Raw genomic sequence first — 26,221 nt, 5'->3', positions numbered from 1 at the left:
AAAGTGGGAGTAATAAATGACGCTGTATTTTTATAAAATTCACCAGGAAAAACAAGGAAAGAGCCATGAGACCCAGCAGTTCCCCTGCTACTGAGGCTGATCAGTGGCTTCCTTATCTCAGAGGCTTCAACTCTGTGAGATCTCTGTCAGAGATGTGTCCTTCCACCAGTGCCACACCACAAACTGGGTGTACTACCCCAAAATTTTCTTTATTTAGCAAAAGCATCTTGTGTAATTGTAGTTCCACAGTGGGTGAAAAAGCAGTGTGTTCCCCTTCCAGACCTATTGATTAATCTGTACTTTCTCGTTTTTTTTTTTTAATTAAAATAATTTACTTGTCTGATTGAGTTTTCTTTCCTAATATAAAAACTTCAACCAAAAAGCATTCATTAAAAATTCTAGAGATAAAAAATGTAAACTGAACTTTAAAATTTGCTAATTGTAAATCCCTTTGTCTTTGGAGTGCTGCATAGCAGATCAATTCCAAGTAATTATTATGTGAAAAATGTAGGACTTTTTGGTTCATATATGTATTGAAGAGATGCAAAGCCAATATTAAAAGAATTTTAATTGGTTTGAGATAGTAGCAGGAAATTATTTTCCTTCATTTGTAGAATCAAAAAAAAAGAAAATATCTCAGCTATTAAATTTGGGAAAGGAGTGCATATTTCAGTACTGCAGTTACTGATGTGTGAAATACAGAAAAATGTTAATTGAGGTAGGCTTCTGAAGTGAAATTAGTTGCAAGTGGACTGCAGATGAGCAAAGGAATTCTTAGGGTGTTGCACCTCAGCCATACTTTGAGGTTAATTCATTAGAGATAATTGGAATGTTAAATAGTTTTCTATAAGGAATCACTGCTACAGTGGTCTAACACTTTTAATCTGATTGAATCAAATGCTAATTAGCAATATTCGGACTTATGCCATGCTTATTTATGTACTTGCCACCCTGATTACTTCCTTGACTGCTGATAATATTTTCTGTCAAGGGTGACAGCCCTTCAATCATCTGAAAATAAGGGCTTGAATGAGGGAAACTTCAGCAAGAGCTGCCTGTCCTGTCTCTATCCATGAAGTCTGTTAAAACACAGGAGCAGCTGAGCAGTCTTTTCAGCAGTGTTTCACAGCTGATTAAATCCTCACCAATACCTCCAGAGCAAATGCAATTCTCTGCATGGCCTTGACAGCACTTATGCACCACTGCACCCAAAATTCCAACAAATAATCTCTTGGCATAGACATGAGTGGGTTTGCAGCCCAAGTACCAAATGTGGTGCCTTTGGGATCTAACAGGACTTGTTGCACTCCAGTCAACAGGGCAGATCCATGGTCTCTGGAAGCAGGGAGAGGAGCTCTGCTCCTCCTGGCTCTGTCCCACTGGGCAGAGCCCATTCAGTGTGGTGGGACACAAGTGTCCATGCCCTCATCCAGGAGTAAGACAAATTAAATAATGCAGGGTATATTCTCCACAGTAAAAGAAGAACACCGACGTGAGCTGTCAGGAATGAGGAGAAATGCTGATTTACACCAGAAAGCCAAATACAAGCCCTTATCCAGTCACAGATTTTCTTTTTCCTTTCCTTTATTTATGACTGTGACATGAGTGTCTTCTGCATCTATTTACTCTTACCTGGGGTCTCAGGGTTGCATATTTCATTTGCCCAGATGGGCTGCATGGCTCTGTGAAGGATGATCTCTCTGTGCTGGAGGGGTGCCTGTGCCAGGTCCCATGCATGTTATCTCTTATTTATTGCCTCCCTGGCGACAGGCTGTCGCCAACAGGCGGATAATTAGAATGGCTCAGGCTGGAGACCTGTGGAAATTCTGAGTACTTTCATAATTAGCCCATAAATGCTGTAGGTTTGTGCTAGAATCCTCTACAATTTCCGCTACCAGAAGCTCAAGGTTCTTTCTTCAGTGACATGTTTATCCTTTATTCCTATAAAAAGAGGAAATCCCTGCATTATGGATCTTTTCTCATTTGTGTTGACTTACATTTGATGGCTTCCTGTTTAAAACAGACAGATTTTGCTTTTGGAGAACCTTGGAGTCATTTAAAGACAAAACCAGTCCCTCTTTCTGCCTGTGCTCCCACCCTGTACAGAAAGAGAAAACGCAAAGGGAAAAAAGTAAGAATAGGAGAAAAGTGTTACCAGAAACAGATAAACCAACAGCATAATCTGCAAGTTCTGTGCATACTGTTATGATATCTGAAACATAATTATCAAGCTTAAGTTAATTAGACTAATGCTTAGAAAATCTGGCATGGCAGATTGTGGTAAGTAATTATATATACCGATTAAAAGATGTAATATGCAGTGAGCAAAAGCAAAAAGAAAACTCCATTTGATACAGCCAGTGAACACAGACAATTAAGAAGTCAAGTAGATGAGCACCGACAAAGATACTGAACTTTGTGGAAGATGATGGGCAAGATGCCAGGTTTTCAGTGGAACAGATTTTGCACAGTATCAGTCAAACTTTTGTTTTATGAAATCCATGGTGCTGTTTCCTAACTGAAATACACGAAGGGCCACTTGCTTTTGCATTAGGGCTAGCTGACATGAATACGAAGGGTATGTGCAAACAAGAATGTGACATTGGAGTACTAGTTTACACATATATATAGAAGTTGTGTAAATGGCTTTTCTTAAAAGCAATTCACACAATGTCATATGAGAAATAAAGCTGTGAAGACAGTGTCTTCTGCAATTAAGTTTAATAATGATTATGGGTCAGGATGAATGGGGAGAGCCTGTGTGCCTTTGTAGCATGCAGTATCTGCACAGGAAAACCCTGAAACACACTGAGACCATGATTTTTTTGATTTTTTTTTTAAAACTTTTGCTTGAAGAAGTAAGTTTTGCTTGAAGAAGAAGATAGTATCAAGTAAAGAGACCTAAAGAAGAGAAATGTAACAACAGATCTGTGAAAGAACTTCTGATTGCAACTTCAAAATGTGTCTAAATAAATAAAATTATTTTGCAAGTTCTCCACAAAGTGTGTGACTGTACAACTGATTCCCCAATCAACTCCCTCTTGAAGGAGGAGTGAGAAACCTGCAAACTCCTGGTCTGATAAATTCAGATGAAGCAAGTCCATGCGTGATCCATTCTCACAGCATTTAATCCTCAAGTTTTTGACTGCGCTTCTGGAATAACGTACAAGTTCTTCTCAGCAGAGCCACGTGTTTTATTCATATCTGCTGGAAATTGCTTTCATTTCCGTTGATCTCATTGTTTCCTAAGGCATGAACAAACTGATTGAGCTGAAAGCATACAAAATTACTTTTTGTCTCTGAAAATTGGGAGTGTTTGGGTTGCTTTAGGTTGTCTTTGTACCTTTTCCTACCCTCCATCCTGCATGGTCCCCCCCACAAGCATTTTCCATAGCTCTGGAGCATGTCCTGTGGATTATGCAAAGAGAAGGTGATGATCTTCTGCCAGAACAGAACTTTCAAAAATATTGCAAAACTAAAAAAGTTCCTGTGACTTTTCAGATGAGTATTTCTAAAACATCTGTGCTCAAAGGTTTTAATATTAATTCTGTCCAAAAGCAATGATACTGAAGCCTACATATTAAATAATAATTGTTATGCAAATGCTATCAGTTTATGATTTCTATAGAGAAACATGGGTGTCTGGGAGGTTTTAGCATGGGCAATAACAACTTTTTTTTCCTAGGCAATTTAATAATATTTTCAATATATTTTCATCAAAAACACCTCCCTACTAGTAGAACCTATCAGCCTTAATGAACTGCCAGTCTTTCCAGGTAAAATTAATTCTTTCCAAATTCACAGTGCCTTCACTTGAATTAATTTCAGAGTATTTTATTCCATGGCTATTATGCCATCCTTATTTTTCTGCATGGGCATCATGTGGGTACAACCTACTCCCCAGAAGAAGGGTTTCAATAGAAGCCAAACACTGCAGCTTGGAAGAGGAACAAAAAGATTTCTCCTCCTCCAAGTGAAGGCAGCCTGTGCCCCTCCAGCCCTGGAAAAGCCACTTGATCCCAGTCTGAGTTTCACTGCGTAAATAAGGGATCCTGTATTGAGCCCCTTACCTATGACTTGTTTATCATTTGATTTCATGTATGAGTTCAGAGGTTCATCTGAGGGGTGAAGAAATCTGCTTAAACAATGCCAAACTGTTCTTTACTTTCCCTCTTACACTTCCTGCGTCCATCCATCCATCCCAAACAGAATCTAGGACTGTATTTGCTATGGGTAATGTATCTTAGTGATGTTTGTTCAATAGGGAAAAAATATATATGGACAAAACCTCCTGTGATGTCCCCTAAAATCACAAATTCCTGCATAAGTTTTACAGCAATATTAATGGGCTGGAAAAATTGGAAGAGGTAGTTGGCCATCTGAATGTCCAATTCTGCTCCCATGTATGGGTCTGTTACCATCCACTGCCACTGGATCATTGAGATGGGTGAGCCTCCACTGGGTTTAACAGCTGTTCAAGATATTGAAGATTTTCTTCCCTTTACTGTTGCTACTTTAAGAGACGAATTTACAGACTCTGGGGCATTTGCCCTTGATAAAATTTGTTTGGTTCTTATCCCACTAGGTCAGTGGAATATCAATAGATTCTTAATGCAGTCTGTCTTTTAGAGTTTCTTTCATTTCTCAGAGCAAAAGTAAATGTCATTCATATTGGCAGGTTGTAATGGGAACATTGAGATAGTAGTTTTAAAAAATATACCCAGCTTCTTTTAAATAGTCTTTGTCTCTTTCTTATGTTTCTTCAATGTGTCTATAGCAATTACAAGGTTAGATATCCCTTAAGATGGTAGAAAAGGTCGTTTTGTTGTCTTTTCTACCCCATGCCTCAGTGAAATATGCAAGGTACAGCTCAGGTATTGGGCTCGGGTTTAATGTTTCGTTGCATTGCCATCTGTTTTGTTGTTGCAGTTGTTGTTGTTTTTTTCCCTTGGAGGGGGGTGAGGGGGCATGGAGGCAGCAGTGAGGGATGCTGGCATATGAGTCCAGACCTGATAGAAAAGAGGAGCAGTGAATCTGCGGGAGCAGAGTAACTCCTTTCATCCACACTCTTTTCTTTTTAACATTAAAGGTCCTAGTGAAAATCTGTTATTATGCATGTGGCTCATCAGTAGTAGATGTGGTAGATTATGTGCCTCCTCAAAGGCTATGAAGCCACATTAAAGTAGTCTTTTATATTATTTGTAAAGTTCATTTATATGACAGTGCAGACAATGAAGCTCAGCTCCTCATGGAGCCAATGGCATTAACAAGTTCCAAGGTGTGTGTGCAGCAGTTTTCCAGAGTACCACAGTGCCTGGGTGGCAAAGGGCAGCACAGAGAAAGGATGAGCCTGCAAGGGGAGGCAGAGCACCAGCAGGACTTGGCAGCAGGTGCCCAAGTCCCTTGGCCACAGCCAGCTGCCACCACCCAGCTGTCACAGACCTGGGGACACCACAAGGACACAGAGACCTGGGCAGGGAGGGTTTCTCTACAGTGGGTTTCTCACAGATGAGTTTTAAGCTCTTTTGTGACTGCTTTTACTGTAATGAGTGTTTGGCCCCTAATATCTCACCAGGATTTTTCAGATGCTTTTTGATCATCTTGCTCTTTTTCAGCATTTCCCTCTTACTGCTGTTGATTTAAATGTCATGACATTTTAAACATGACTTATTATAACAAAACAGTATATAAAACAATATGCTGCATAATAAATGCAGCCATATTTTTTTGAGTGAATGTTAAACGAGAGCAATTTATTCCTCAACCTATTTTACTACCTACTTACTAGAGGGTATTGGCTGCCTAAATCCCAGGGAGGCAATCTTGATGGTGAAGTCGCCTTGCCTGTGCAAGGCTGAGAGCCAAAGAAGTATTTGAGGGATGCCTGGGGGAAAAGGCTGTCCCAGGGATGTAGCTTTATCCAGGAGTGCTGTGATCCTGAGCACTGTGGGGAAAGCAGAGCAGACAGGATCATCCTGGGGAGGTCTGTTGTTGGGTGAGGGGTCCCCTGAGAAGAACACACAAAAGCAGGCTTTGGAGCCCCCATGGTTCACCTCAAATATGTGGTATGTGTCATTTCAGACACTGAAATCTCCTTGAAATCCTCCTCCAGTCAGTGGAGGGAGAGACTCAGAGTATGAGTTACTCCAGAACACATTGATGGAATTTTTTCATCTTAATATCTGAAAGTGTTGCTGAGGGTGAGGATTTTTTTTTTTAATGAGAATAAGCTAATTCCCCAGAGAAGAAGAAATACACTCTGACCACTGTGACTCTTCCTGCACATCCCAGAGATGTGGTGAGAGAGGTGGAACTCCTCCCTGCAGATGAGGGCATGCTCCTATTCCCTTTTGTGGTGAACTGGCTCTGTGCCAATGCCACAGGACCTGCAGCTGATATCCTTTGTGCTGTCAGAAAAAGACAAAGAAAGCAAATAAACCAAATCAACCTCCTTAACACACATGTGTTTTCCTTGGCATGCCATGAATCTTATTGAGAGTATGGCAAATATTTGTCTGAAGTTAAGAAGATTACTGGGGGAAGTTGTGACTTTGAAACTCACTGCAGCAGGAGCCAGAATACATCACCCTGATACAGGCACCTCGAGGTTATCTCTGCTCTTGGAGTGGGACATGCACATCTCTCTGCAGCTCTGACCTCTTGGAAGGAGGCTTTCAGTCAAGTAATACATGCACCTGCATGAAATTTTTGAATCACTGACTCTATCCTTGATTAAAGTGCTTTTTCTTGATTAAAAATAGCCTTTTTTCCAAATGAGTAATGTTGCAAGGCAGGCTGTGCACGCAGGATAAGGTCTCCTCCAACATTATCACACTGATGCCATTGCCATTTCTTAACCAGGTCTCTGTGTGACACATTTCTCTTGTGTAGACAGACCTCTATAGCCACGGCCATTAGTAAACTCCCCACAAAAATACCTTCTCTTCCCAGGTGAGGAAGACTACAGAGGTGTTTCTAATATTATCTGCTAACTAGGAGGATAATGGGCATGGTGAATATGCCCATTTTTTTTCCCACACTTTCATAGATTCTTGCCTGGATTCAAATCAGGTTGTAAATAGCAGTTCCCCAAGTCTTTGGCAGGACTTCTTACCCCAGTGGATATTCCTTCAAGTATCTTCTTTACAATGCACTCACTTTCCAAGAATTTTATCTCAGTTGGAGCCAAACTGGATGTCTGTCAAGATCTGAGCTCTTCAGAGTGCAATCTACATATTTCACCGAATGGCAAACGTGTTTTCTATGCAACTGTCATTCTGCTTGTGGGCTTACTTGTCTTTTATATTTTCAAAAGCAAATTTCTTAAGATTCCTTTTATTTTTAGACTTTTTTTCTTATCAGAATTGTTAGAAACTGAGGTTTGCAGAGTTTATTTTAGCAAAGCACTTAAACATGTGTGCTTAAGGGTTTTACTTAACCTTTATGTGTTTTCACAAAATTCTCTCCATCTAAGTGCTAAATAGAGTGCAGTTATTCATACGTCCATGTGAAGTGTGAGGTTCAAGTCTTTCCCCAAAGCACAACAATAAAACTGAAAAAATATTTGCAGTCACTATGACAAAGAGTCAACAGGAGGGGAAAGAACCACCACTCTCTAAAACACAGCTTTGATAAACGGAGGTTTCCAATGGAATATATGCTTTGCAGCAATACCAGCAGCTGTGAGGTAGCAGCATATTTCATGCAGAAGCAGTAAAACAATTGGAGAAGGATTTTCCAGTAGATAGTTAAAAAATTGTCTCATATAAAATGCAGATAATTTAGACTTTTTTTCCATCTCCTTAAATAATTCAGATTTAATGCAGCCAGCAAAACCCACCCCAAAATCAGGGATTTCTGATTCATGCAAACACAGATATCTGTATGATATACAATCATAAGCAAAGTCAGCAGATGAGAAAATTATAGGATGTGGGTTTTTTCTGCAGTGTTCACTGTAAATTAGAGCAATTAAATTACAGCAGTTTTGTAGCTGTAATTAAATATGGAGACGGGCCCAGAGATGCGGAAAGCTCAGAACTGCCTGGGCTGCTCAGGCTGTGAGGGGGAGCAGTGGAAAAGGAGCTTGGGAAGGGGTCCTGATCCCACAGCAGCTGGTGGGGGCAGAGAGGCCTCCAGCACTGTATTAACACAAAGTCTGGTGGGTCTTTTGTGTGGTCCAAGGGGAGCCTGCTGGGCTTCTTCTCTGCCTTGTTTTTGCCTTCCCTGAGCAGAACAGGGGCGATGCTCAGCTGGGAGACAAGCCCAGGGCTGGGAGCTGCTGCAATGATTTCCCCCACAATGATTTTTCCCAGGTAGGTAGAATAGGATGTGTAAGGCCATGTGATTCCAGCATCCCTGAGAAACTGCTTCCTGAAACTGCTGTGTTTCATCCATTATTCTTTCATTTTACATTGCAAGTCAAGTCGAGACTTGAGCCACAACTGAAGGCAAATGGGATGGAGGCAGGAGACTCAGGCTGGCAGAGGAGGGCACCTACCAAAAAGCTCACACTCCTTTCAGCAAGACAGCAGAGAGTGAGAAAAGGCTGGAGCATAGCAGGAGGTACAGATAATAGCAGTAAACGCTGCATTTAATCACATTGTGCGGTGGGGTGGAAATGAAGTCTTACTCTGAGGTTATAGGCGAAATACAAAGAGGAGTGAAAGGAAAGAAAGCACTGGGGGAAAAGAGCAAGGAGGTCAAGACCACGGGGAACAGGGCAAAGGAAGCAATTCAGGAGTTAAGTTGTAAAAGCAGTACCAGAGGAGGCTTAGATGGCTGGAAGTCATCATCAAGACCTCCCAGTATCAGGAGGCTCCCAGTATCACCAAAGGGCTGAGGAGCCACAGCCAGTTCAGCCCTGGAGTTTTTCTGCCATGGGGTGGATGCTGCACCACAGCTGCAGAGCAGGAGGAGGAGCAGGGCTGTGCTCTGGAGTGGATTGGTCACACAGCTCTGCTGCCATAAGGGAGCTGGGGGAAGCAAGGTGGAGCAGCCCTGGGATCAAGGTTGTCTCCAATCTCTGGAAAAGGGTTGCTACTGATGAGAAGAATTTAAATTTTCAGCCTCCTCATAGTTCATGTGTTAATCTGATGTTGATATCACTCTGAATATTTCACCACAGCGTAGGATTTAAGTATAGAAAAGATGCCTGGATATCCCATGGTGTGTTGGTAATAATGAATACCAGCAGCTAGGTAATGCTTAATCTGTGATTCAAACCTTCAAACCACTGGCAAAAATCCTTTTTTTTTTTTTTTTTTTTTTTGTTAGCTGCTGATTTTGATAAAACTATATTTTATAATTGCTGAAGCAGCTGAGTTTTGTTATGTTGCTGCAGTTTTGTGTAATTACTCTCCATCACTATAATTTTTCTTTTAGTTAAATGCATTGGAGGTGATAAACTCTTAACTATCAACTATAAATATTCATGGGGAGTGAGAATAGTTCTAACTACCATAAAAGCTTTTTCCCAATAATTTTGGCTAGTGCTCTGTATTTACACAGGTTGCTTTTCTGATGGTGTTATGGCATAAGTAGAAAAAAATAATATACATATCACTTCAAGCAAAAGCCAGTCATAGAGCCAGGTCCCCTATAGTCAGCTGTGCTGAGAATTCTGGGCTCCTTCACAAAGGGCAATAAGGAGAGGTCCCCCAATGTGAATGTGCTATAAAACAATATTGCGTTTCCCTTAAGAATTGCAGTGATAAAAACATAGACCATTCTGCAGCACTAGCAACTTTAATAAAATAGCATAAAGCACAGCTGTCAGGTCTGCCAGCATCTCACAGTGGGAGACATGAGTGAGAAAATGAACACTTTTCACAAGCAGAAATATTCAAAGAGCTCCACTGTTTACATGTAATCAAGACTGACAGTCATAGATTATCAGTGGAAGAGCATTTTCTGCTTGAGGTGAAAGAAGAGGATAATTTATCAGGAAGCCCAAGAAGTCAGACATCAGTAATGATCTGCTTGAAGAAGGGCATATCTTAGAAATAGTGCATTTATTTGTACTGCAAGGCAAGAAGATGTTCAGAGCTATAAACACGAGTCTTGGTGCTTGAAGAATGTTGAGCAGATACAGTGTGTAATTTGCTGGGCAACTGCGATTAGAGAACTGACTAATGTGTGTCTCGGTGCTTGTTCAGAATATTAAAAGAAAAATTTAGCATAATAGAGATTGTCTAAAAGAGTTGCTCATGCTCTCTCATCCCGTTCCCTCCTTTTGGAGTTATCCAAGCTATGCTGAGGGGGCTGCTCACCTTCCAGTTGATGCTCAGGGTCCAGAGACACTCCTGTACTGAGTGTCTACAAGCAGGTTTGGTTTCAGAGAATTTGGGGCTTTCTGAGTTTTGCAGTGAAACATTTTGTCCACCTGGGGCAATGCTTTTGCATCACCTTTCTCTTATGAAAACAGGCCAAGTACCAGCTGCTTTGAAATGATAACTAATTTGGAGCCCTACAGAAAAGGTTTTATAGACTCACCTTGCCTTGGTCCACACTGAGTTTGCAGAAATAGATTTGTTGTACAGAAAGTATCACAAACTTCAAGCTAGTCTGTGTTTGGATTTATCTAAGTAAGGATGTCAGCTCAACTTATCCAGCTTTTATTGTCTGACAGGGATAGGAAAGATGGATAAATCACTATTTTTTATGGATGGATATCTGGCAAATAGAGGCACATTTTTCCCTTTAGTTTGAGCAGAACCTTGGAGTATTCTCATGATGCAAGAGAACGTTGCTTCCTCCTTTCCTAATCCAAACTTTCAATACAAGTCAGATGTTTGCAAAGATTCACGGCTGGGACTTGGATGTGTGTGTGAATATGAACGCACTCCAAGGCACAGAAGTCCCTAAGAAACAAGTATCAACTGTTTAGTTTGTTCACCACCTGAATTCTAAATCAGTACAATTTATAACTGAAATATCTATGCTCTTCTTTCCTGAAAGCAACTTTACACTTTAGACAAAATGCTATAGAAACTATCTTAACCTCTCTTAATTAAAACATACAAAATAATTTTGCATAAAGTAGCTTTAGCTTACAGAGGCCCTCACAGGGAGAACTGAACCATCTGAAATGCACTTTACATAAGAACACATTAAATAACCAGGTGAGACCAAACCCATCCATGATCACATTACCTCATCAGCATTAGGGATTCCCAGCAGATCCAGGAGATTTGAAGAACCAGGAAGGTGCACAGGTGGACCTGCACTGTGCTTTTCAGCTTCCATGGATTGTAGTGCATTCAATCCCTGAGTTGCTATTGGAAACCTTTATTTTGTCATCTGTTTGTTGGTACTGTTGATCTTGAACCTGCAAGTGTTTAGCATCCAGAGCACCGTGGAATGTTGTGGGGTTGGAACAGTCCATAAAGATCACCTAGTCCCAAACCACTTCTGCCAGGGGCAGGGACACCTCCCACCAGACCAGGCTGCTCAGGGCCTTATCCAGTGTGGCTTTGAGCACTGCCAGGGTTGGGGCATCCACAACTTCTCTGGGAGACCTGTGCCAGCATCTCACCACCCTCACAGTAAAAATGTTCTTCCTAATTTCCAACCTAAATGTCCCCTATTTCAATTTGTACCCATCACTCCTTGTCTTGTCACTACAATTCCAATGAAGAGTCCCTGTCCCTTCACTATAAGGCCTCCTTCAGATACTGAAAGGTGCTGTGAGGTCTCCATGCAACCTTGTCCAGGCTGAAAAGCCTCAATTTTCTCAGCCTATGTTCATAGAGAAGATGTTCCTGTCCTCTTATCAACTTCTTAGCCTCCTCTGGACTGCTCAACTAGCAAGGTTATCCGTAATTTAACTATTTTGCATCAAAGTGTCTGTCTCTATGGTTTGGTTGTACAGGAGCTGCAGGATGGTGGTGTCAGAGAAAGGCAGGCAGCCACCACAGGTGTTTTTCCCAGTATCTCCAGTGTTAGTTTGGTAATATCACAAACTAAGTGGCACTGGGTTGATGATTGAGGATTGCACCTCAGAAATGACTGGCACGGTTAGAGCTCTGAGCACAGAGTAGTCCTGGGATCCCCTTTGGGGGGTAGATGTAGCAATTTCATACTGAAATAATACTCATCTATAAGTCAGTTGAACAATGATTACCTTGGCTGTGGCAGTGATTTAACACCTCAGGCTGTTGTTTGACATTCTCAATGTGCCCACAAAATGTGGAGGCACCTTTTCTGTGCCAGAGGCTCAAGATTCCTGCCCTGAGCTCCCATCCAGGCTGGGGCTGCTGCGTGTCCTGGGGGCTGTGCACTGGCAGCCAGGGCTGCTGGGCTTCCAGGCAAGTTTCAGGATTCATTGCTGCTCTCCATACATCTGTTTTAACCTCAAGTCAAAGATTGATTATTTTTAAAGGTTAGCTGTTATGTAGCAGAGGAAACCCTCGCCTTTGCCAGCTTTGAGAAGTCACTATGGTCTGTAACTGCACAGTTTTAATTTAGGCAACAACAGCCATTGCAGGTTAACCCTCCTTTTTACTACTCACTTCAGTTTTTTTGAACAGGAAGAATCACCTACCAGTCACACCCCCACTTTACCAGTCTCCACATAGAGCCAGCTCTCACCTGGATTGTGCAGAACCAAGATGGCAAGGGAGAACAACAGCCAAATCATGTCCCTAAAAGCAACTCTTCTGGGTTAAATAAGGAGACCTTGAGAGACAGGGGCAGCTCTCCCTTCCTGCTGTACAGCCTTCCTGCTGTACTTCCAACCAGTGTTAGGTTGAATGAGAAAAACACAGCTTTTTTTTCAGAAAACAGCTCACACCTCAGTCAGATACCACCACTTGCTTTGTCCTGGTGCGTCCTCTTGTGAAGTGGGAGCATTCCCAGTCCAGAGAAAGTGCAGGATGATGGATACTCTTTCCAATAACTCATTGCCAGGTCACCCTGTGGGTGTGTGCAGAGGGTGAGAGCAGACACGTGGACACAGGCATGTGCTGATAGTGTGTGCACTGTACCAGTCCCTGGCTTTTAAATCTTTCTCTCTAATTCTGTGGCATTATTACAAGATGGATTTATAACATACTTAGTGTTAATGTAACAATGAAGATTAGCCTTCTCTCAGTCGAACCGTAATACATTTTAATTTGCCTACAGCTACTGCATTGTATTGGCATGAAAGGAAATGGCTTTCTAATGCAGCTTCATCTGCTGAGCAGGGGGAAATCTGTGCTGCAGAGTGTAAAACTACATGGGACTATGGCTGGCAGCAAAATTCAGAGTAGGAGAAAGAGCACAGATAGCATAGATAAAAGTACTTGTGAGTTGGAGGTATGTTACCAATCCTAGTTTATTGCTAAACATTCCATATACAGTAATGCATTTTGCTTGGCAGGTTCATGATGACTTCATCTTTGTTTTTCACCCCTTCATCTTCTATACTATAATTTTTCCTGGAATAAAAGGTGTAAATTCATTAGTTTTCAATTTTGTTGTGACATTAACAGGAAGTTGGTATTATGAACTTCCTTAGAAGTGCTGGTGCTGTTGATGCTGTCTGTGCTGTGCCTAGAGAACCACTGGAATCTTAATACTTAATCCATTAAGTAAATGTTTCTGCTGTCTGGTGTAAATGCTGCCTTCAATTGACAAGTTTCAGGCATTCTTTGAATGGACATGTGCACAAATAGTCACTCAAGTGCCAATATTTACCCTAATATGGAACTCCCCTCTTCAGAAAAGCAGCAAAGCCATCAGCTTCTCCCTTCTTCTTGAGTGGCAAAGGAAGAAATTATCATTTCTGGGACAATATCATGTAATAGTTACTGCATATGGGATAGAGCAAATTTTTGTGGGCATAGTGTGCAAGTTGGACATAAAAATTATATGTTTCATATACTTTTTTTTTTTCCCCAAAAAATCAATGAAATATAATTATGCTTAAAATAACAGGTTTTGTTTCCAGACCAGAGATGCATCTTGCTTTCAACAATGGCAGGGCAGGATTAATAATTTGCATGCAGAGAAGGAATGAAAAAAATATTAATATAAACTGCTGGTGGGAAATAGTTGCAACAGGGCCTTGTTATCACAATAGGTCATGAATAGGAAAGGTGGTGCCATGGGCAAAGGAAAAGACAGAGAAAAATTTACAGGAAATAGTGACAAGGTGTCAATCTCACTCCACTGGTGTGGTGGATGCTTCGAAGTACCTGAGTGTTTTCCAATTGTTTTACCTGCCAGCATCAAAGACTCACAAGGTGTCTGACCATCAGCCCACAAAGCTGAGTCTGTCACTGCCTGTCACTCACTCTGGCACCTGATGCTGTCCTTGCAAATGCAGCAGAGCCAGTTAACCACTGTCACCACTCTAAACCAGCAGCCTTCACCTTCCTCTCTTCATCACCAGGTCCATCCATTCTGATGACACATGGAATAGTTAGATTGATTGCCCTAAATTTGACATTAAAACTGAAAAAAAAAACCAAACCTGATTTTTTTTTTTCTTTCTCCCTCAAAAAGTTGCAGCGACATGACAAAGATGATTCCCCTGACAAGTGGAGAACAGAAGAAGAAATGGCAGCTGAAGCAGAAATTCTGAAGAAGTATTTCCAGGAAAATTAGAGGTAATGATTTGAACATTGGCTTACTCCAAAACTCTGCTCAAGCCTCTAGTGGCTTCTTGAGGACAACAGGGAAAATATCTAGAATGAAACAAAAGAAACCAAAGCTCTTAGCTTTGTTTTGTTTCCAAAAGGACACAGCACACCAACAGTGGCTGGAATAACATGCTCCTTCTGGAACAAATCAGCAAGATCCTAGAGCATTTTGTTTCCAGACAGCAAAAATAATAGTATATCTAGAAATGAGAATCATCAGCATTTACTGAAGAGGAGTTTTTAACCTAACGTATCTTCCCTCTATTTTTAGGGCAGAAAATAGCCCTGGTACCTCTACACAGGGCTAAAACTGGTGTGTCTGTGTACAACCACATGTGCATATGCACCTATACATACAAAATTGTATCAGAATTCAGACAATAGAGTGGATGAGCAAATACTAACCTGACATGTCAAGTATTAAATTATTTGATCAGTTCAACTTCCAAAACTAAGCCTGCTAGAAAACTTCCTGTTCTGCTAAATTTTCCACCGATCTTAAAAGAAAAAAATATATATTTGCAAAGAGGAATAGAAAAGAGAAAACATTTGGCAAACACTAACATTGGTGCTCTAGAAATTGAGAGTTTTTAATTTTGTACCTGGAGTCCCAGGAGCCAGATTCTTCCAGCAGAAATTAACTGGCCCCAGAGATCAATGTGAGTTAGGCTGGGATGAAACACTGCAGCGAGGATGCCAGAAGCTCCTTCTCCCCTGCTCCCCATATGCTGTTTGCCATCATCCAGCACTCACTTCTCTGTCATTTCTGACTGTCATGTTTTTCCTCTGAAGAACCAAAATCCCAGAAATAACCCTCCCCTTTCTGTGTGACTCACTGCTTGCAGCCCAGCTTGAGAAATCTTGAGTTAAACTGCGCGTCGTATGGGTGGCACACTTACGTGGCAGCTCTCATCTCCTGTGCCATTCTGCCATTTGGGTGGCATTTTGGATGACTCCATTTCGACTTCATCAGACTTCCCCTTCCATTTTTTCTTGCATCGTGACCATGCTCTTGTCATCCCCAGCCAAAGTAGCTGTGCCAGCCCTTCTGTGGATGGGCACAGAAAAAGCCATGTAACACATGTAATTCCCATCTGTGAAGGAAATTTCTCCCCAGCAGCTGGGACCTCCAGGGTTTGGAGCAGCAGGGTTTGGGCTAAACAGTCACATTTCTGCAGTGGCTGCTGGAGTTGCATTCAGACACCCACTTTTCACCTTCTCAGAAATATGCTGCTCAAAAGTGAATTACTCAGCCAGGAAGAGCATATCCTTGGTAATGCATGTGTAAGCACTCTTCTCTAACAGAGGCATTATGTGGTGCTCCATCTATGGCCCAGCCACCAATGAATAGTACTTAAAGGAAAATGGCACATCCCTGTTCCAGTATGATCCCATTGTTTCCCTTTATTGGGGAAACAATGGGGGACTTTTTTGATTTGTTTTGTTTTCTTTTGTTTTGTTTTGTGGTTTTTTTGTTTCTTCAGAAATTAATTGGAAATGCATTTTTTTCCTAGAGATTCTCAAAGGGGTTAGAATTAAATCCCCATATATCAATAAAATGTTCTTCACTCCTTCTGATACTAAACACAAAGCTGGATAGATGGTATAAATCCTTTCCTGCAAGCAAATTCGTGTGGCTGGACATCTATTTCCATTTATTATGAAAATGAGTCAGTGTGTGTCTGTGTGGATGACCTCTTGGTACATTTCCCATGATATTAAGGTCATTACCTTTCCTAGAACAACCTGGTAAATTAAATCTTCCTGGCATCATTATCATGAGAATGCCTAGTACAGGCAGTCCTTCCTACCCTTGATTCCCAACATCAGGCATCACTGCAAATATCTTCTCCCCAACATTATTTTGCTTCTGAGGTTTAAGGCTCTGAACCTGAGATAAAGGTATATCTCTGCACCTTCTTCATTTCTCAGCCTTTGTTTACTCTCTTAACCTTGCTTCTAAAGTTATGAAGACTGAAAACTTTTGACAAATTAACAAGGTTATATGCATCCTTCTTTGAAGCTATTTTTGTATTTCACTTACAAAGAATCCATTTTGCCATTTGTAGGTTTATCTGAATGACACTTGATTTGAGGTTATTTCATGCAGCATAGGGAAAGCCAGAAAGAGCTGAATGTGGATGTTCTGCAGCCAGTATATAGAAATTTTTAAGACCTCATGCAATATTTTTGTACTTCATTGTTTTTTTAAAAGAATCCCAGCTTAGCTAGATCAGCCTGTGCAGATCAAGCTGTGTTTTAGGGCTTTTCAGCTACCCTTACATTTATCAGAAGTCCTTCATCACCTGCCACAACTCCTGTATGACTGGACTAGGTACAGTAGCATCTTCTACCTTTATTTAGAGACTATCTGATCAAGAAGGACTTGCAAATAAATTTTTCCTAATAAATACTTGAGTAAGGCAAGAAGTTCTTAGCTCTCTCCCTACTTCCTTTGCTGGTGCTGATCCCTCTTGGCTGGCTGACTAACTACAGTTAAGTGCTTCTATATCAGTCCCCAGAGGACCCAAAATATCCACCCACTTCCTTAAGGAAATTAACCCATTTAGCCTTGCTAAGTTTCCACCCTTGAGAAAAGGCTTATCTTTAAATATTTTATCCTTGTGTGCAATATCAGTGAGTGAATTTGTGTTTTGCATGTGTTTCTGGTCTTCCCCTGGGTGTGCCCATGCCACTGGATCCCACCCCATTGGAAGGATTTGTCACTTCTTGAATTGCCCCAGCAAGTGCAGGGTCTGCTCACAGAACTGTGTGTGCAGAGCTGAAGTTCAGGTGAACTTCATGTGACTCTGGAAGAGAGAAAGAAAAGGAAATAAAAATATTCTGTGGAGAAAGTTTCTAGGGGGAGGATATTTTATATAGAATTTTCCCAGTTAGTCACTCTCTTGCTAAGTAGCACCAAGATTTTACCTCTTTAGGACTTCTTTGGGAGTTGTTTCTCATTCTGTGTTGGCTGTCCTCTGGTCAGCCGTGTTTGATAACTTGGTTGCTTTTTGAGGTGGATCCACAGGGAAAAAGTCTTTACTCAAAGAGCAGTATTTGATGCAGCACCCTAATTTCCAAGCCTATTTTCAGATGTGCCTTTTGAATTTTCTAAGTATGTATAGCTGGGTGTTTTGATAGTCTGTTTTGTGCATTTTAAATTGCACATGCCAGCAAAAAGGCTAAAGATTAAAAGACTTGCTAACCTTCAGATTGTATGTGAAAAATGTGTCTCTTCAAAGGCAGCTTCACTCTGTGCTGTTATTTCTGAAGAAAGAACCAGGCTGTACAAGTTTCTATAGTTTTCCTATTTTGTGCATAACTGAAGTAATACTTTTATGCCATTAGAAAAGTAGTCAGTCTTAGTACAGTGTCAAAATGTCCCTTTGCATAAAGAAGCTGACTGATATTCTGTTGCTGAGTACTTGGAGTTACAAATATTCTATAGCTTTTAATTGCTTAGCTGCCTGAATATTTTGTGTTCTGCAACATGCCAACTTCTTGTAAAAATCCCTTCAAAGTAATGTGTCCTGCACAGTCTTGCAGGATTTCTGATGTCAGTCCTTCCTCTTGCCAGTCTGGCAATGTTTCTGGATAATATAGTCTTTTCAGCTTTTCCAGAGAGTATAAATTTTATTCTTTTTTTTTCCCCACTCATTCTTTGAGAGCGCTCATCCTGCCTCACAGCTGCCTGTTCTGCACCAAGATCTCGTCATGTGTGAAAAAATGCTGCTCTGTTGACTTCAGCAGGGAAATTACCACTGATAGCAGCAGCTGGCCAGGGGGAATTTAAACTGGCAATTTGACTTGCATCTGATTTTGCTTCAGCACCTCTGGAGTGTGACAATCCATGCTGCATGCATGAGAGTGAGCACCAGAGCAATCCTATCACTTTCCTTAAATTTAGGCAAGTATGACAAAATTACTTGCAACACCCATCTTTGCTTGTTTTACTGTAAGAAAAAAACCTCCTATCAGTTCTGGTACTTTAAACTGCACAAACACAGAAAGTGATGGCTGTGTCTGTGATCCACAGAGTGGATCTGGGATGCAGGGAGGACACAGCCTGCCCAGAAGATGCTGTACCTGCACTGTGGGTCACAATGCAGGTTGTCCCCTGGGTGGGCACCACAGGTGTGGTCAGAGGTGTTTCCTGCACTTGGTGCTGCCTGTTGGCAGGGCAGAGTCACCAGGCAGTTTTGAAAACCACAGCATGCTGTGTTATGGGAAATGGGAGCAGGGACAAGGGGTGCAGCAAGCAAGCTCAGTAGTTTCAGAGCCTCACTTTATAAAGCAGGGCAGCCTTTTGAGAGTTAGGGTCAAGGTGGTGCCAGGGCCTGGGCAGTTCCCAAAGGGGCATGGTCCTGGAGCTGTTTGTGTGTAACCCTTAAGTAAACACATATCCCACACATCACAGAACACACAGTAATCTGCTATAGATTCCTCTGCATTCCAGATTTAAATGCTATTAACTATATCCCCCACTCAGAAGCCTCCAAGAAGCATTAATTAGAAAGCAGGAGCTGGCAGTTTGCTTGTCTGTGTGAAACTATTATGACCTGAGAATGAAGTATAAGCTTGAAAAGAAACACGTTTTATGAAGGTCACCTTGAAAAACATCATAACAATCTGTCAGAAGAGAATGCAGCACTCCAAGTGTGCATTTCAGTGTGACATTATGCTGTAAGTAGTTGGAAATAGCAAAGAGAAGATGGATCAGATCATAGGGTCTGTGCTTTTCCACCCAAAATTCTCTTTTTCTACAGTAAGTACATATAAAGTAATGTTTTTTGTCATTTCAATGGGATGCAGGGCAAGTTAATTATCAACACAAATCCAACAAATATAATCTGGCCCTTGCTGGTATTTTTTAAGTGTAAAATACCCAGACCCTCCAACTCTGCAGCAGGGAGAAGGTTTGTACACAAGAATTAGATTACCTCTTCAAGGGAAGATGTAAGCAGCCAGCAGTGGTGCAGTGGCTGTACAGCAGTGACACCCAGCCTGGAAAGCTCAGGGCAAAAAGGCTTCCCCAAATAAATGTGGTGTGCTGTGCACAGCAGCCTCAGTGTTGAGGCTGATTATTTTTCTGGGTGAAGCATGTGATTATTTCTTATGAAAACAGAGCTACAGGAGAGCTAGCTAGATTTATAAATGAAATGCCATCCTCTTGTGGGAGGCAATAATGTCCCACTCAAACCTATTCCAGGGCCCTGGTTTGAGGCTCGTAGTACTGTCCTGAAAGTTATACACCTCATTCTCTGGACTTTCATTTTCCTATAGGTAGCCATTTAATTCAGCTGTCCAGTACATGAATTCCACACAGCACTGCTTGGATTCTGCAATTATGGCTACAGTAGAAATATCAGGGCCAGAGACACAGACATGATTGTACAGCATAAATGCAAAGCAGTGAATGTGTTACTGTTGGTGAAGAGAGCTGACAGCCAAATGTTCTCTTAACCTGCACATCCAGCAGTCTGAATGCCTACCTGGGCTGCCTGTCCAAATTAAATATTGCCAGTGTGATCAGTTCTTGATTCATCATAGGCTTTGTGTGTCATGTTGTATGAGAAGAAAATGGGGAAAGCTGAGCATAAGTGACGGAGATTTGTCACAGGACTTGGGGTAAAAGAAGTGAGGTGCAGGACAATGCTGAGCTTCAAATAGGGATGATATCAACTGTGACCAGGAATTTTTACACCCAAACCTGTCCTAGAATGGTGCTCATCTCTTGCCCCCAAAGCTGTCAGAGGATGCTCTTACCAAACAGCCAGACCCTCCTTGAAGCAGATTCACAAAATACGTGCCAAGTGATTCACAGGCTGCCATCGAACTGTCAGTCAGGAGGGGCTTACAATGGAAACTGTTGCTCAAAATGCCGTGGGAATGGGAAACATATGTTTCAGTGAGAAAAGACAATCAAACAAAGAAGTGGGTGGCTGGGGAATTGCAGCCACAACAGCAGCAAGATCCGAGCCTCGCGCGCAGCCCCAGGGAGCGAGTTCGGGGGCCGTGCCCTCGTCTAACACTCGGGTAACAGCTTTGTGTTTAATAAGCTGAGATAATTTTCCCAGTATTGAAGCCAGCTCTAAACATGTTCTGAAGTGAAGGTACAAAACTGAAGATACCAAGCCAAAAGCCCATTTCATGCTCAATTATTAGCTAAGGTTTGTATCGCGGTATCCTGTTGCTGTAGCTGCTGCATAATAGAACTGCCCAGAGAGACATTCGAGCCAGCAACTTGAACATGACCTCAAAGCTCCAACACTGCCTTTGTGTGAGTGTCGGTATCTCGGCTGTGTAGGTGGAAAGGCATTAATAACTCCTCCAGTAAGTAGTTATTTGAGAAAGGAAGGGGGTGATGGATTTTGGAAATATGTTGGACTGAGTGTACTTGAGGCTCTGTTGTTTGCCAGGATGTCAGTCTCTACACAAAAGCAGAGGTATTGCAGGGATAAACTCAAATGCCCCATTTGTGTCAGCACCTGGGGCTGCTGCAAGCCTCCAGCTATCACCGCAGTAGCAACTGTGCTGTGAGCTTGTGCAGGGATTTCACACACAGCTTCCACAGCTGGCAGGCTCTCAGCATTTCTATTTCTCTGCTTCGAGAACACCTTCCACATCTGTCATGGCATCTATTACAGGCCTTTTACTAGGATGGAGCACCAAGAGATGCATAAAACTGGAGCAGACCTGGCAAGAAATGCCCCATTCATTCTCCAGTGTGTGAGGCTGGGGTGATTTTCAGGGTGATGATCCCAAACCACTGGTGTGTAATTCCCTGGCATTAGGCAGAGTCCTACCACAGGGTAGACGAGGATATACAAGAGATGATAGTCTTGAAAGATTATTTGTAGGAGCTTATATAAGAGATCATGAACCCCAAAGAGCCTTGCATGAGGTTATAATAGCAAAATAGATTTGAAGAGTAAGAAGCTGGATTTGATGACACAAGATGCCCTTTCTAATCCTTTGTTCCTGTGACGAGCGGTCAACAGAGCTGGGTACTCTGCTGTCTTACTCAGGGACATCAGAGAGGTGGCCTCACTTCATGTTTGTTCTTTGTAAAATGATCCTGACCTCTGTCCAAGGGTGCTTTGTGAGTTAGAATGAAAAGCATGATGTGAAAGGCAGGCATTAGTATTATTTGCAAGCGCAGTTTATTGAAAAAGCAGATAATAAATCAGATAAATCTCTTTCTTGCTGTGGTAAATAATTTTAAAATAGTTGTGAGCAAGTCTTTTCTCCTTCCTCTGTTGCACGGGCTCTAATAGGAGCTGCCATGTGCTGTGTGGGGGTTTAACTCTGAACATTTCCTTTTGCCTATTGCTGTCAGTGACTCCTGTCAGAACACACTAATGAGCACCTAAGTAGTTAGTAATAAACAGCCTCACATTTTGTCTTACTAACAAAGATCAAAGCTGCTATTATATGTAATGATCTGTTATGTTTGATATTTCTCAGGTAACAAAGTGTTTGGAACACATCCCATGACGCCAGGAAGTCCCCAGAAAGAACAACCTCATTCTCCAGTTCTTAGTGGCCCTGGAGGTGCAGCTCAACAATTTTATTATGTTCTACAAATATGGGATTCTTCCATGAAAAATTTTATTGGACCTTTGGATATCATCAACGTTGAATTCCAGCTAAGACAACTAAACAGCAGTGGTTCAAAATATTGCTCTGAATTGTAACTCATATTTTTCTGAATTGTGTACTTGGGAATGAATCTTTTTAAATTGTCCCTTGGCCTAAATCGAAATAAAATGCCAGGAAAATCAGGTAGCTACTGCGTTTAGGTACATAACAAAGTGTTTTCTCCATGTTGTGCTCTTTGATTCAGTTATTGTAGGTAGGCTATTTTATCATAGAAAAATTAGATCTTTTAGCACTGTGGCAATTCATACAAACCAAGAGTTTGTTACAGACTAGCCAAGATAAACTTCAAAAGCTGTTTTTCCTTTGGATGGGTCCTATAACAGGAAATATTAAGCTTCCTGAGATCTTTCTTTTCTCTCTTTCTTAATGCATTATGACAAGACTTCTGGAGTTTTAAGTGATACAAAACATTTCTGCAAAACAATTAATATGTGAAGTTGCTCATGGGATAGAAGTAATCACATTAGGGTTAGACTGGCATGGATGGCTGTTCCCAGCCACAAACAACGAGTGGGAGCCTCCCACAGGGAACAATCTCAGCAAGAAATGCTGTGTTCAGAACCCTGCACAGGAAGAAACCCACCATGGGTTAGCTGTTGATTGCTAACACATAATACAGGAAAAGAAGGCGAACAACAGATGGAAGAGAAAATAAATGAGTCCGTAAGATTTGTGTGAAAAGAGCACCCATAATCCTCCTCTGGAACTGCAGGGAAGCAAACAACCAAAGATTTCTGTGTCCCCCAGTCTCAGGATGAAAAACAAAATGCCCCCAAGTCTTTCAATAAGAGCCATGCTGAGAGAGGCCATAGGGTGCAGAGCCTACCCGAGGGCTTGAGGAGGTCACAGCCAGGTCCAAGCCAGAGCCTGGTGGAGCTTTGCCTGCCTGGCAGCACAGTGTGATCATGTTCAGAACAAATTCAACTGCTCCATGATTGTCTGTCCTGGAGGGTTACAACCTGACCTGAGAAGTATGAAAATGCACTATGGATGAGCTCTCATAATTTTCACCAAGTCTCTCTCTGCTCTGTACTGCAGAGCCATTCAGTCCATTGGCTTGAAGTCTTTATGCTTGTCAAATTTAAATAGAAATACTGGAGCAAAATCACTGATGTTTGATTCCAGTTTTTACTGTCGTGCTATTTAAATATTGCTCCAGAAAACCAGTTTGATTCAAAGACTTACCATGACCCAGTGTGGCCCCCAATATCTTCCATTAGCCCTTTTAAAAACTGTACAGATTGTAACACTATTTCTTTTTCTGTGCAGAGCAAATGAAAAGTCCATTTTGATGGTGTCTGCACTTTTTAGACCCTGAGCAAGGGCTGAATAAACAGGAAATGAAGGTCAGGGAGCAAGAAGTGACAGAGAAGGTAAGGTGAGCAGACAGAATGGTCAAAGATACTGGCAAATGGGCCAACATAAATGGTTGTCCTTTTGCTCTTTAGCATTTCAAGTAGCTCTGATTTCAGACAGAAGGAAGACAATGGTTGTGCTGCTGGGGAACACTAAAAGAAAAACCTCAGCATCAGTTACATTTGCAAGGCATTTTTAAACCTGGTGCTCAATGGCTTCCTATTTATTATGGAATATTCTGTATTAATTCTGTAGCCTGTGATGAGCGGGCGCTGCGCCAACCATTTTGCATGGGGGCTGCAGAGCAGATGAGTGCTGAGCTCCATGGAAGATTTCATTTGTGTAAATGAGGAGGCCGTTATCACAGCACTAAAGGTCCTGTTTTTAAAAAAAGCCTCCTGTGACATTATGCACAAAACAACCTATTTATGCAGCATGAAAATATTTATGTGCTTCGCTCCAGCTTAAAAAGGGAATTTGCAATAGATGAGGGACATGAGAAAGGATTGGAGTGAGAGATAAGGAGCGATTAGAAAAGGCAGATCATGAAGTACATGACTTCCTGCAGCAGTATATGGAGTAAACCCTCACTGTTTTTTTAAGATATGGACCTTGAGGATGGTGTCTGGATCATTTATATACTTCTTGCAGACCTAATTTTCCACAGGCAGGGAGCTGTACACAGAGATGCCATTGCTGGAAATGTGAGGAGATGCTGTGCTCAAGACACTGATGGCCTTTGGAACCATCTTTGTCCTTTTCAACCTTCATCTCTCACCCTCATGGGAGTCATACCTGGGGCTTGTCTTTGGGCTGGGGAATGCTGCAGTGCTGAGCTCCCTCACCCAAAGCAGGAAACACAGGAAATATCACCTGTGCAGGGGCTCAGATGGACATGGCACAAGAGGAATGGTCCCTGTGGAGTGCCTTCATAACAGGACAGAGCTCAGACCTTTGTTCCATGTCCTTACACAGATGAAAATTTCCCAGATTTCTTCAATTCCTACGTGTTTTTCCTGAAGCAGCAGTTCCTCCGAAGGGCTGCAAGGGCTGTGCCTGTGTGCCTCTTTTTCTATGGGTAAAGCAGCTGTGGTTCAGCCACACTTCTCCTCACTGACTTGTAGGAGCAGGTTGGGAGCTCCACATCTCCCCTGACTACCCTGGGACAGAAATTGCAGAAGAGATGTCTGAGAACAGATGGGTTATTGGGAGCACACATTTGATGGGGACACATCAGCCCATACATCCGCTTCCTGCCATGCCAGGCAGCTCAAGTGCTTTCAGCAAAGGCTGTGAGTGCAGCATGAGGATGTTTGTTATTTGTCTTTCAGCAATTCAGCATTGTTCTTGCTCCAGATGCAGATGTACCAGCTCCAGGTTCTCCACAGGCCAGCTGATGCCACCCCAGGCAGCTCAAAGTGGTTATGTGCTGACAGGTCAATGGGCTGGGGATGGGCCGTGTCAGCTCCTTGAAGACTTTGTGTGTTAATTCAGAAATCTAGGCTTCTTCCAACCAACCCCCCAGCACACATTCACCCACCCCTCAGGTATCAGGCTCTCTTTTGATTCTGTGCTCAAATAAGCCAGTGTTTTGTTTTTAATTCATGTTGGAGAGAAGGGAAAATGTTCTGTTGGTCTCTGTGGGAGCCTGACTGGGCTGCAGACTCAGGCCAATGCCAAGACAGCGGGTTCTGGCTGCAGTGAGGGGAGGCAAAGTCAGCTCCTGGCATGTGACAGTACCCTGAAGTGTGGCCAGGGACTGAGCACTCCTGAAATAAAAATACCTGAATCCATGTGGGATCTGAGGTCATCTCATTCCCAGCCATAAAGCAATAAAAATCTTAATGCCCCAGTACCCACAGAGCTAATGAAAAACTCTCAAGCCCAAATACACACATAGTGACAGCCATGAAAGTACCAAAATAATTTCTATGCCAGCTTTCTGTGTACTCCTATCCACTCCCCACCTCTCACTGTCACTGTGGTCGATGGCTGCTGAAAAGCCTTTTCCGATTCCCGCATCTGGTTCCTGACGTGCAGGCCAGCAGCTCTGTGAAGGAGAAAATGCTGGTGCTCATGTAAGCTGTCCTGTGTGTTGGCAGGCCCATGAGTTTCAGAACAGAGTGATATATTTCAGCTCTTGTGAAATTTCTGAATAATCAGCTCATCAAAAAATATCATGCAGAGTTCCCTTGTAGTCCTTTCCAACTTGCCACCTCTCCTGCCAATAGCTCCGTAGGGTGACCACAGCTTGGCAGGGCCCATTAGCAGAGCTCTGCACAATCATTCATGAGTAGAGCTGGCTATAAAATAGTGTTCCCTCCTGAAAAAAAAAAAAAAAAGGAAAAAAAGATGAGGGGCCAGAGGGTGTGTTTGGCTTGCCATTTCAGGATAAAGATTTTCCCTGCTTCTCTCTCCAGAACCCTCTTCTGCTCCCCCACTGCACCTCACCCTTTTTCCTCCTTTAGAAGGTGACTCCAAGAATATAAAAAGTCAGCCTAAAGTGGTAAAGACATTGGATGCTGTTCAGTCTGCTGGTGACTCCACCTGGCCCCCAGAGCTAGGAGTGTCAC

The 26,221-nt window shown here is 42.2% G+C and overlaps 1 protein-coding gene across 6 annotated transcripts in view; it reads left to right on the top strand.

The window, feature by feature from the left end:
• Positions 1-25,946, top strand: part of FHIT (fragile histidine triad diadenosine triphosphatase) — a 540,874-nt gene extending 514,928 nt beyond the window's left edge. For 4 of the 6 annotated variants that reach the window (XM_058845396.1, XM_058845400.1, XM_058845401.1 and 1 more), the window contains 2 exons: positions 14,491-14,594; positions 22,098-25,946. In XM_058845396.1, coding sequence (XP_058701379.1) covers positions 14,491-14,592 — 102 coding nt within the window. In that variant the 3' untranslated portion in view covers positions 14,593-14,594; positions 22,098-25,946. The remainder of the gene's footprint in view (positions 1-14,490; positions 14,595-22,097) is intronic. The other 2 variants (XM_058845398.1, XM_058845397.1) reach the window with 1 other exon arrangement.
• Positions 25,947-26,221: the final 275 nt, after the last annotated feature.

The sequence above is a fragment of the Poecile atricapillus genome, chromosome 9 (assembly GCF_030490865.1).
Source record: "Poecile atricapillus isolate bPoeAtr1 chromosome 9, bPoeAtr1.hap1, whole genome shotgun sequence".
Lineage (NCBI taxonomy): Eukaryota > Metazoa > Chordata > Aves > Passeriformes > Paridae > Poecile > Poecile atricapillus.
This window is presented reverse-complemented; position numbering and strand designations above follow the sequence as displayed.